The sequence below is a fragment of the Lathamus discolor genome, chromosome 3 (assembly GCF_037157495.1).
Source record: "Lathamus discolor isolate bLatDis1 chromosome 3, bLatDis1.hap1, whole genome shotgun sequence".
Taxonomy (NCBI): domain Eukaryota; kingdom Metazoa; phylum Chordata; class Aves; order Psittaciformes; family Psittacidae; genus Lathamus; species Lathamus discolor.
The window spans coordinates 131,227,107-131,240,257 of NC_088886.1; the positions used below are offsets into that span (position 1 = coordinate 131,227,107).

The 13,151-nt window shown below is 44.1% G+C and overlaps 1 protein-coding gene across 5 annotated transcripts in view; it reads right to left on the reverse strand.

Annotated features, from left to right (window-relative positions):
* Nucleotides 1-11,545: 11,545 nt before the first annotated feature.
* Nucleotides 11,546-13,151, reverse strand: part of MARCHF8 (membrane associated ring-CH-type finger 8) — a 102,352-nt gene continuing 100,746 nt past the window's right edge. For all 5 annotated transcript variants that reach the window (XM_065671813.1, XM_065671808.1, XM_065671812.1 and 2 more), the window contains one exon: nucleotides 11,546-12,909. In XM_065671813.1, coding sequence (XP_065527885.1) covers nucleotides 12,605-12,909 — 305 coding nt within the window. In that variant the 3' untranslated portion in view covers nucleotides 11,546-12,604. The remainder of the gene's footprint in view (nucleotides 12,910-13,151) is intronic.

Consider the following 13,151-nt stretch of genomic DNA (forward strand, 5'->3'; position numbering starts at 1 on the left):
GCCCTCACAGTGCGCTTTACGAAGTCCCCACACGGTACTCTCTTCTTGGTATCCTTCCACAGTTGCGCAATCCAACGCAGCAGCCAGAGCTCCCTGCATGCAGCACACTGCTCTGCAGAGCAATCCTGCTCCTGCCAGGCACAGCCCTGCACAGCTCGGTGTGGCTCACCACCTCCGAGTTTCACCCACACACCTTCAAACTGCTCTGCACTCTAACCTCACCTCATCACCCCAGTTTACAGGCATACACTCTCTTTTGACTCAACAGTACAATGATCTACCCAACACATACACAGCATACATCTCAACTTCTTTATCTTCCAGTTACTTTATAGTCACAACATACTGCATCCTCATTATATACACCAAACCTGCAAATCCATGTGCAGCTCACCCTTTTCTCAGGTCAAGACCCCCATATGCACTACTGCTGGCATGCTTTATTCCCTGCATTCCCCTAAGGTTCTCAAACACCCTGTTGTCTTTGCACAACCATGTGTAATACTAACTGCTGGCATATCTACACATCGGAGCCATACATACACAGCCAACCCCACATTTCCACAAAGTGCTCTAAAAATCCCACAATCTCACAATTCCCACCTAAGTTTAACTAGTATCAAACACTTGCTACCAGTAAGATATTATCATTAAGACAACAGAAGAGCTGTCTGTGCTTCTGGGCTAGGAGTCAATCTACCCCAGAGAAAATAGCCCCATAGGAGTGACACTGCACACTTGGCACTTAGGCACCAAGACCACCAATGCTATTCTGTATTTTCATCAGATGACTAAATACCACATGCTGTTACCCATTACCTCACTGACGATCCTCCTTCATGCTGCTGCCAGAAGGAGTGCATGATACTGTGCCGGAAGGAGACAGGCTGGGGCTTTTGCAGTTTCCCGTGTCCTTCTACCATTCCCCCGTGATCAGGCCCGGGTGCTAATTTCCTCTCTGCTGGGCAATGTGGATTTCTAGTGACAGATACACAGAGCAAGCTAAATTAAAACCACCTCAGAAGTGCTTTACCCACGCCACACTTGACCTCAGGTGCTGTGCTGGATTAATTAGTATATGATATTAATCATACTTTGGTAGTACTTTCAGTCTGGGGCACTCTCTGCCCACAGGTGAGGCTGAGTGGGCATTATTAGCCAGCAACCTTCAAATATGGAAGAAGAGAGCAAGTAGCTGACACTTGGAAGTTCTTGGTGGCTCTGCCTGCCTCTGTTCTGGCAAGCCCATTTGGAAAGTGCCTCGTGACTCACTCCAGCATGCCTGCTGCATCTTGGACTGCTGGCAACACTGCAAGATGTGCTAACAGATTCCCTGCTTCGGCTTCTAAAATTGCAGGTACCCGAGATGGGTTGCGGCCTCACTTACGCACTGTGGCTGGTGGTGGTCACACAGCAATGGGGGCAGCCTGCAATGCCCTGGAAAGAATCCTGTTCTTCTTTCACAGAAGTGTGATGATACTGGGCTACACTCACACAGACAAGCCCGGGAAGGTCTCCTGCATCTCTTCTGTACACGTAAAAACTCAACCATTTGGTATATTGTGACCTAGATTTCAGGGCTCTCCCAGATGCAGGGTATGTGTTTATATATAGGCATTTAAAAAAAATAAAAAATAAATCACTGTGCCTGCCTTGAATCCTACTGAATTGCTCAGCAGGAATTTCTCCTCTGCTGCTGCCTTTTAAATAACACACAGAAGTGTAAGATTGCCAACTGTCACATGGCACAACCAAGGTAGCTGGAGAATCCCAACCCAGAGATCTGACTTCTCCTCCTTAGATTTAACCACAAGGGATTCTTCCTGCTGCACTGCGATCCCTTCTGCAGTCAATTACCCCATAAAAGTGCACCATAAACTCTTAAGTTCTTCTGTGGTTTTATTTTCCTTTATATTAAGATTTCAGAGAAACACGATTCACTTTTTGACGAGCGCTCTCAGCCCTAAAGTTTCTAAATTTAGGCTCACAGCCTTCCCTGAAGGGCATAACTGAACCCCTTTTAACATGTGAAGTGCTTCAGAGCCAGCTTTTGTCGGACACAAGGCCACCTTCTGGCCACCTTCATTTTTGCTGCAAATATGGAGCAAAGCGGTGTTCAAACCTTGATCCGTGGGTTTCCATGTTTCTTTGTGTTTCAGCTCCGATGCAGCATTTGAACCCTATCCCGTTCCTCTGGGTCATCAGTTCTGTTTTCACACTGTTTGGTTCTCTTCTGTACAGAGGTGTGACTGAGGAGTCTCCCTGCAGCTTGGGAACTCTCCTTACCAGCTCATTGAAGCAAACACTAGCCCTGTACATTAAATTTGTGGGAATGCATTTGTTGCCTTTCCCCAGCTATGCTGCTTTTTGGTCTGTTGTTTTAGCACCTCTCACTTTGTCATAACTTCCACCTTCAAAGGTTTATTGATAATATTTACTGCTGACAGAATTCCAAATTCTTCATCAAAATCCTGCTAAACAAAATAGCAGGATGTGTAAAAAACAAACCCAACCATTTTATCAAGAGACTACATTATTTCACCCCTGAGGAGACCCACACTGTATGAGACCCCAGCACGATTCTCTTCCATGTTGTATCTGATAGCTGCTTGATGTCAAACAAGGAAACCACTATTGGAAATAGCAGTTGGATCCCAAAACTGGATCCAAGGTGTGTGTCCTAAAACTTAGACACTGGGATCAGACACAGACTTGCACTGCAAGGTTCCCCAAGCTCCCCCAACACCACCATGGATTCCTTCTGGCTTGACGGCTAAGCTGCACAGGGAAGACTATGCTGTGCTCTGCCCACGGCCCATCTCCCAGGGATGCAGAGTGAGGCTGGAACTGCTCAGGCTGAGGAAGATCCTGATCCCAGGTCTCCATCTTCCTTTCTGAAACCACCAACCCAATTTAAGCCATCCTCACCACTTCTGGCTGCTTTTCCAGCTGCTGTGTTTTAAAGCAGACTGTCAAGCCCTTAGGTAAGGTGGTGAAGGGCACGAAGACCAAGGGAGATATAGCCTGTAAGACAGGCTTCTGGGCCAAGATGCCTTAGTGCATCCCTGCTCCAGGCCTTGAGAACCCATAGGCTGCCATTGGCCAGGTGCTTGGACACCACTGATGTGTCTAATCCTGAGGACTTTAGGCCAAGGGACTGATTTAGGAACCTCCAGCTCCCTCTGGACCATAGATAGATCGAAATCCTGCTATGTCCAAGCCTGGGAGCAAGCAGGGTCTGTAATTGCCGTGTGAATAAAATACGCTGCCGAGGTAGAGTGCAGTATTAATTAGCCAGTGTGAGAAATGCAAATTGTCAGAGTAATCAATTCTAATTAGTATCAATAACTGCCTTCACACCAGACAGGGCTTGTGTGCACACCTGCTGAGACCCAGTGCTGGTTTCTGGCACCTGCTTGCAAGCCAGGCAGTCCCATCCAGCCACTGACCCAGGCAGCAAGCAGGCAGCAAGCCTGGGCTTCTTGCTCCCCAAGCTGCTTTCCTGGGGAGGCTGTAACCACTCACTGTATCACCTCTGCACTCGAGCCCCCTGCGTCTAACCCAGCTCACTCCTCACTTGAAGATGGTTTCATGAGGCAGTAGTGGGATCTGTGCACTTCCAAGCAGGAAGCTGGGAAACTGGGCCCTTAAAACATGAGTAGCTGCTATTCTAGCAGCTGGCTAGAATTGAGCTGGCTGTGTGTTAGCAGGAGGCTAGGACAGCCCCCTCCATGGGGCACTCATACTCTGCTGTGGATTTTGCTGCTCCCATCTGGCTAAGCATCACTCAGATTTACTACATGGAAATTCACAGTGGAAGTCAGCTGCTGCCTCTCTTTATCTCCTTGCAATGCCAGTGAAAAACAAGGCTGTTCTGTGAAGATGTCACATACCTTATATCCCTCCTGAGGCTACAGACAATTCTGGTGGGCAGATGGCTCCCTTGAAAGATGCTAATAAGGACTGGGAGCGTGGAGGAATGATACAACATGGTAATTAATAAATGACAGAGGAGATCAGCAAAGCCTACAGATATTTCCAAGCTACATAAATAATCTAGGGGACATGGGCTTAATAGCTGAGAACATATGGGTGCTAGCTGCATACTGCTCCACTCTATCAGGAAGAAAAAGCTTCTCGTTCACAGACCTCTGTCCCAGCTCAGAGTGCCCCGAAAGTAACCCTAGGATTGCAAAGCTCAGCACAGAGCATCCTTCCTCTGCTATCCAGGCAGTGGCAATTCTCAAAACTGAATCTCTCATGAGCCCCCGGTGGGGTTGCTATATTAACACTTACTACAATAACTTTATACCTTTTGTGCAAGGGATCATCCAGACTGCAAGGGGCTGCGAGTCTTTTGCTCTCCCCATGAACTTCCTACCCCCTCTTTGAGGTTGTGTTCCTTCGATCCTACATCCCATTAAGTGTGATGTTACGACACCTTCCTCAGTCCTGAGGACTGTGGGATCTGGCACCACCTGGTCTTGGCACTTCCCCCCTAAATCTGCAGATCCTCTCACTGCCTCTGTGAATGTAGCTGTGCTACTCTGGCACTTTGCAAGAAGAAGAGAGGATGGAGACAAAGAGAAGGCAGCCTGGTTTCAGGCTTCCTCTTCCCAAATGAGTGATGGGAATAGCAGGCAACACTACTGAAGAGGAGGAGAGAGCAGAGGCATGGGACAAGGAAGCCAAGGGCAAGGCAAGCATAAAGAATACAGCCACATTTGTGGATATGCTTTTGGTTTCATTTGGTCCTGCACACGTTTGAGAACTGCATATCTAGAAATGCAGTGGGAGAAGACTGGTGCAAAAGTCCTAAGCCCCAAGGCAAAGGTAGAGTCCTGATAGAGGCTTGTGCAATATCAGTTCTAATCTGAAGTCAGGCAGGTCCAAATCAGTCCCTGAAATAATATTTCAACTTCTGACACAGCTTAGTTTGTCCCAGGGGTGCTGCTCAATGGAATGGTTTGATTTATTCACCTTCTGATTTCTCTGATGTACATCAACTGCCTAGCTGTGGCCATGAATGTAGTAGCATGGTCCTGAAAGCACATTGCTGGGATAAAACCCCACATAATCTTGCTGGCATGAGAAATGCTAGTTTAGCTAATCCCATGATAGGAATCAGTTCTCTTTTAATACAGCACTTTGAAAAGCAAGAAGATAAAACATGAGAGCAAGACAAGTGGCAAGCCAGACTTGACAGACCTCAGTTTATCTACAGGAAGGGAACAGTGGTACTTCAAGCTCAGTGTAAGGCAGGTATGAAGTACACTCCTTAAGACAGCTGCACTTTCTCAGTTGGGATCAAGTCATCAGCACCAAACATTTCCTGTTCTTTCCCAGGTACAAGGGTAACTATTTCCACTGACAAAAGAACCTGCTGTCCTCAGCACCAAACCCTATGGCTCCAACAGTGATGAATTCTTCTCAGCCTGCTTGGCCTGACTTATTTGCAGGTTGCCTTTGAGACAGAGTATCAGAGCAAACCAGCACAGCAAGGGGGTCCCAGCAAAAATGACTTGCAGGTTAATTTTAGTGAAGACTTACAATGTTAGGAATTGCAAGCCTGATTTCTTGAAGCTTCACAATTTAACAAGCACACCCTGAGGGGTGATCTCCTCCCCTCCACTCTGTGCAGCTTTCTGGTATTTTATTCAGTTATTTCAAACCCTCCTCTGATGTTAAAGCCTTTGAGATAATTTCATTCATCTCCTTAACACTCTCGATCAAGCCTCCTCTCTGTTTTCAGCTTTCAGTTCCTCTGCCACAAATCCTGCCTTTTCCCTCGAATACACTTTAAAAAGAGTATTCTTAAAGTTTGCCATCACTTGACCCTGTCTGAGCAGTATTTCCAATTACTCCATCCTGTGTAATGCACTGAAGTTGCTCCTGGGTTCCTTTACCCAGGGCTCTCATGACTTCTGATTTAAAAAAAAATCCTCCCCTGGCTCCTTTCTGAATTACATTCCCTTCTCTTTCTGTTCAGCCAAGATTAATAACTTTTTCCTCTTTTCAGTTCTTGTTCTATAATGAGATATTCTTGCCTGATTTTCTGATGTCACCCATGCATCCTAATACTGTGAAAAAGCATCCTTCTGCATGTCCATGTTGTGGTAACACAATACAATCTCAAAATGTAAGGAAGCATCCTACACATCAGAGACTGCAGCCTAGAGGATTTACAAGAATCACAACTGGACACTGAGCTTTATTTGCGCAGTGTCACTTCTGCGTACTTCCATCGTCATTCCTATGGATCACATGCTGATTGTAATTTGGTTCCTCCTAGCTGTGCCCAGAGGCAAGCTGAAAAATAAAGAACAGCAGTGAAAGAGGAAGGGGGGTAAAGAGGAAGGAAATTTGCGTTGCACAAGGAGAATGAATGGAAAGGGGTAAACACAGCATGGTATGGCCAAATAGGCTGGGCAATAGGGAAATCTGAAATAGAGGGAGTGTGTGACGGGAGAGTGGTCCATAGGGCAGCTGTGGGAAGAGCGAGATGAGGAGATACAGCCTCTGCAGATGGGCTAAGCAGCAGCGCAGGCACAAACCTGCCTTTTGAAGCTCTTGGGCTTGGTTTCCAGTCAGAAGCAGGAGCTACTCCACGCACACCTTCGCAGCCTCCAGAGGGCACTCGGGAGGATCTTGCCAACCCCAGTTGCTGCCGTCCTGCCTGTCGACAGCCTCCCTTCTGCCCTGCTCCGAGGGGCAGATACCGGCAACTACTCACCAGACAGCTCCACTTCTGAAAAATGCTCTTCCTGGAGTCGCAGCGGTGCCACTGAGCCACTGCTCTGCTTCGCCTCAGAGCTGTCACTTCACGCAGCGACAGTAATACTCTTTCAGATGAAAATGAGGTTTACAAGAGGGAAGAAGTTATTTTATAATTAACTCGAGGTGCCTGAACCCAAGATGAGGTGACACTTTTTAATCAGCAGCCAGATGGCTCTACAGGCTCTGTTCCTTAAACCGTCTATCAGCTTTTCATCCAAGAGACTGTCAATCAAACAGCAGGCTCTGGAATTTATTTTACCATCTCTCCAGAAAGGTGTTTTGTATAGATGTCTTGCTGGTGGGTTTTTATGCAAGTAGCTTCATTTACTACAACCAGAATTGCTTCATTAAAAGACTATAGAACAGAGCCTTTTGTTTTGCATGGGAGCCACCTCTCTAGGGTTGCAGTATTAAGATTTCCTCCCCTTTCTTACCTAAAAGAAAATTAAAAGCTAATTCCTCCTTAAAAATAAATATAAATGAAATGAGTTTTCTTTGAGCCCACTTGTGTCTGTTACAGACACAACTTTCCAAATCTTACCTGCACCACTGCAGATAGCTGTCTTCCTTGCCCTACTAATGCTAGAAACCTACTCAAGAGAAACTGCTGAAGACTTCCTATTCTAAGGCTCAGTCCTGGCATAAAAACACACACAGCACTACAATATGCTCATGCCACCAGCAATGAAAAATTAATGCAGCCATCCACCAACCCACACTCTCACAAAATTATTTTTCTGCTTTGGGGAGAATCATAGTAACAAGCATCTTCTGCTCTGCACCCCTGCATAGAAACCGATGCATGCGAGAACGCTGACTTCAGACATGAAGCATTCATAGCAACACTCGGCGTTGATTCCAGAAGGCTCACAGGAATCCTCTCTTCCCACCTCCTCACAGCACAAGCCAGAAAATTCTCCCCATGATTGCTGCATCTGAGCCCAAAGCACCTGCACAGCCACATCTTCTCACTGCATTGAAGGAGTCACCCACTTATTCTCATGGTTAACTATCCCTTCATCATTATGAATCATTTTAACATCAAACTGTCATGGACTGTACTCGCCTGCTACACTGAAGAGCCATCAAGTTCTGTGTTTACTCCAGTGAAAGTAACTCATTAATCGTCATCTCACGACTGGAGAGCTCATCTGTTTTCGCATGTGGGCCTCCCATGCTTTTTCAAACAAAATGGATACTATAATGGTTTTGGTTTGTTCTGGTTTTTTTTTGGTTTTTTTTTTTTTTTATAGAAACACTTTATTGCTGCAGTCAATAACCCTGTGTATCACACAAATAACCAATTACAGTTTAAGAAACTAAAAATAATTCTGCAAGAGGTAATACTGAAAAAACATACATGAAAGGATACAAAACTATACATTTAAGTTACTAGAAATTTACTAACTAAAAAATTCTGCAGAAGTGTGAAGTATCCTGTATAAACTATACAACACATGCCAGTGTAAAGTTGTTTAACGTTATACAATTACCTATCTACAAATGTTTTACCTAAATACAAGATCAGCTGCAATTTTCAAACAGTTATCTTCTATACAAAGACAAGCGCTTTCAGTACTTCACTGGAATATACACACACTGCAATATCTCAAAACTAAAAGATAATCCCAAAATAAAAGGTCCCGCTTATATGTTTTCTTTGTGTATCTAACATAATGCTGTGAAAATCCAGCCAGCAATACTCTTGCTCCTGTATTTGCCCTGTGTCACCCGTATTTGAGAGGGAACCAACCCAGAGTCACTGACCTCCCTTTCATTGCTGGTCACAGTCTCCACAGCAGGCTATACCAGAAATCTGTATCTTGACATGCTTCAGCTTTGGTAGAAATCTGGATCTGGATCCCACTTTGCAATAGATACTTACCCAGCCAAATACAGGCCAGAAGCAACCCGCTCCTGCATGTGGCCATATCCACACATCACTTCAAAGTTTTCTGAAGAGCAACACACCAAAGAGACCCTGCCTTATAGCACTGCCACAAGGAAGACTGATGCTCTAACACAGTACAGGGGATTGGCAGAAGTAGGTTTGGACAGGGAGTTACTATTGCTTCCCAGTATTTCCCAGGTACAACACAGTGGCCCAGCACTTCTCTAGCTCCTTGCAGGCACAGTGTAACCTTTGTTGAATCCCTCCTGCTGAAACAAAGCCAATCTCAATGGCATTCAGCCACAGGAAGCTGTCCCCAGGTCTGGCCAGCTCTTCAGAACGCAGGGCAACACTTTAGACACCATGACCACTTCCAAAATACAGGGTTACAGCTGAAGAAAGTCCTGAGAATTCATCGGAATTTAACATCACATGATCTCTTAAATGGGATCAACTTTCTGCAGCACACACCTGTATTTCTATCATAACGCATGTTCATGACCTGACAGATACACCAAGTATGACAAGGTGGGGAAATTTCCTTGACACAGGCAGCGTTTTTTTTTGGACAGGATTTAAATCAACAGAATGGATGACTGGTCAGATGTCTAGGGCATGGGATTTATCAGCAAGGTTCTGGCAGTCCAGGGAGAGGATCGTGGTAGATAGTATTAAGCTTGCATTCCCTCCTACTTAAATTCTCATCTGAGAAAAAACCCAGGTAACCTGAACTGACTTTGGCCAAGGAACAAGGACCAAAAGAAGTCAGACTTCTATTTCAGTCATTGCAAAAGCTGCCAGAAGGAAGTGTTGGAAAGCCTGAACTGACAAAGGGTGGTCATTCCCCTTACTGACATCTGAGTGGGAAGGACAGAGCTGACCTGAGCTAGCATCAGTGCCTCCTTCAGCTGGAAGCTGAAAACAAGTCAACAGTACCTCCTTGAGGAGAAAGAAGGAAAAAGCACCATTCAGCCTTCTCACACCATTTCATGGCACCATGCGTCAGAAATTACAGCTCAAAAGCCCACTACTAACACTAAGCAAGAATCAGCATGAGAAGTGTGACCAGCATAAATGAAACCCCCTGGCAGATGGATCTTCTGCAGCTCTTCCTGGCATGAGCATTCCTAAGCACTATAAAGAGTTCAAACATTAGACTTTCATTTTTGCTCAGGAAAGACCTGTGGGGAGACAGAATGGTAAGTAGCAAGTTTCATCCGCAAATACTTTCCTCCAGATTATTTTGCCGGAGATGATTTTTCTTCCCAAGATACACAGGGGAACAGCAAATACCTTCAGTATCCTGAGTACACTGAACACTACCTGGGCATGTGCCACATGGAGCTTCCAAAACACCGAATAATATTTCACAATGTTTCACCAAGGATCACATATGATGGTGATGGAAAAAGGACCAATGTGTTACAGTATGCCTTACTGGCACTTGTCAGAACATCCGTCAGATACTAGTGCCTCTTAGGTGTGAGCTGGAGAACAGGTTTCATACCAGAACTTGTCCATTTTCATTTCACCTACTGGCCACAGGTTGGATGAGAATGCACACAGCATCAGTTGGCAGATGATTCTTTGCATCTTGCAGTTGTAAAGTGAGCATCTTGCAGACAGGTAAGCCTTGTGCACTCAGGCATTTCAGAAGAACACAAGGAAGGTGTGCAAGACCTGATATTTAACCACCTGAGTTTATCTAGTAAATCTTTTCACAGAACAAAATAGAAAACAAAACAAGACAGTGTATTATCTGGGTTCTCGTAATAGAAGAGGATGACCCACAGCAGAGTTCAGGAAAGGGCCTGAGTAATTGCACTTTAAATTACGGTAGGCATAGGCAACAAACTCTACATGTGCATGATCATGAAGACTGCCATCCTGATAGTAGCAGGGTATGCAGGGTTTGTCTGCCCACATCACGTAAGCATGGGACATCCTGACACCCAGCACAATACACAAACCCATGCCACTGCAGCTTTTGCTAGGACTGCCTAAAGGTCTTGGTATTTACAAATATCTCTAGAACAAGGTACCATGTTGTTCATGATGATCACAGCCAGTAAGCTTCAAGCAGCAGATCACGCAGAGGCATGCTTTTCCTATATCAGTTCTTAGAAACCACCGGTGTGTGTTCTCTTACCATAGTCCCTTCTCTGCCCTCCTTAACACAGTAATTTAGAAATAAATTAATATTCCATTTTAAGGGAAAAAAATCATCAATCTCTTACTGTTATTCTTGGGGAAGTCTTAAAACAACTACTTCTATTATGTAAAGAACTTGCCCAACGAAAGTTGTACTTGGAAAAGACTAAGTAAAACCTGAACAAGCGCTGAGGATTTCATTCAGTGTCTCAAGTAAACAGAAGCTTTTACCTAACTAAGCCCAGGCAGTTCCTACTAAGACCAACCAGAAGATTATCATTGATTTTACAGAACTTTAGATGTGGCTCAGGTAGGGAAAGTCAGCTTCGTGTGCTGATTTTCATGGGGCTTTGTTTTTGCCCTAGTCACACTGAGACTTTGGTTGAATGAGAGCTTGAGGCTGGACGGTGGTTCACTGAAGCAGACTGGTCAAGCAAATCAACATCAGACACCCCAGGCTTCAGGCAACTCTGTCTAAAGCCCTGCAAATAGATTTTAAAGCTGTTCCTCTTTTTTCATTAAGGCTGACTGACTAAAAAGCCAGTCCCAAATTCAAAAGCATGGACAAAACTATTCTCTGACCATGTACTGCATTACATCAGGACCAAAACCAAGCAGGCATTTTTAAACTCACCCACTTGATGCAATATTTACTTCCTAGACTTTGATCTCAGCATCTCTCCTGACAATATCGAATTCTTGGGTAATTCACACGTGACACAGCACTGAAGAAGGAAAACCAATCTCAGCTGTATTGACTATCTTTTTTTTTTTGTAAGAGCTCACATTTTTACCAAAGTAGCAACAAACCCTTTGCCAATGGTTTGGAATGAAAGTTACATCAGGTATATATGTGCGGGTGTGTTGATGATCTGACTTGCTGAAAAAACAAAAAGCAAAACCAGTTCCTAAAACAGAGCACTGAAACCGTTACGCATTGAAAACAAATGCTGTACACATCCACTACTCCCCATACATAAGTGCAATATCCTTTGAAAAAAATTGCTCCTCAAAGGAAACCCAAAGACGCAGAGTTTTTTAGTGTCGTATTTAGTAAGATAATGTGGGCATGTGCTGGAAATCACAGGTTGGATTTTTTTTTTAGTTTTCCTTTTTTTTGTGTAAGGCAAGAAGTTTACTTTCCAGAAGAAAATATGGGGTAAAGAATGAAGAAATGTTTCAAAAATGACACATTCGTTCAAGTTTCATTCTCATTTGACATACATATTACAAAATAAAGATTTTTAAAAGTGCTATATGCTTTGTAAGTCTCATCACAATATGTAAAGCAAAATTTTACACCTGCTGCCTAAGACAAAATGTTAGTGGCAGTGTTAGCAGTAGATTAGATTCTAGCTCTCTCATTTCCCTCAGTGTCTGGGACAACCTCCTTCATCATACTTAGAGAATAACAAACAAACAAACCCCACTCTACACATATTCCAGAATCATTTAGAGTCATCTTCTAAAGTAACAGACCCCATGAAGTTGAAAACAGCTCACTAGTGACTTGCTTGGTATCAACCCAATGCTCATTCTACCCAGTATCCTGTGGCTCTGATACGCCAGTACGAGAGACAAAATGTTGAGAGGTATGCAACCATGATCACATTGACAGATATGCCAAAGGGATTTAAAAATATTCCAACAAAAAAACAAATGTAAAAAAACCTCATCCACCAGCTCTCAGCTGTTAGCTGATTTTAAAAAGGTAGAGCAGTTTGCAGTAAACAATGATATTTTAAATCTTCAAGAACATACAGAAACACCCCTGCCACCCAGCAATCAGACGTGAAGGATTTCTGCAGCACAGTCTTCTGGCTCTGTGCAATGTGAAGAGTTTGTGTCTGAATGGTGAACCCCAAGCATTTCTTTACTTTCGAAGTTTGGCTCCATTAGTGCAGGTTTTTCAAAAATATTCTTTTTGCTAGTTTCTGGACAGTTTTGTACATATATTACTCGGTTATAAGCTTTAAGTCTCTTCCATAGCTGTACGTACACTTTGCATTGTACATACATGAAAAGAAGTCCTCCAGTGAAACCAATAGCCACAACCACCAGCTTAGTCCAAAATGGCCACTCTAGAATCCCTGGAACAAAGAAAATTAAAAAGGAAGAAAGAAAAAGGACATGGTCAGTATAGGATGGACTACACCACATCTCTCAAAAACATCCTGTAAGGAAATTGTCAGAGTTTGTTCCATACAAACTATTCTTGTTTTGCCATTTTTCTTGTTTGGCTTTCCCCTTCCTCCTTCAATTCAAACACATTCAGACTTCTACTTCATGTATCACACATATTTTCACCCACCAGATGAAAAAACCAAAACAA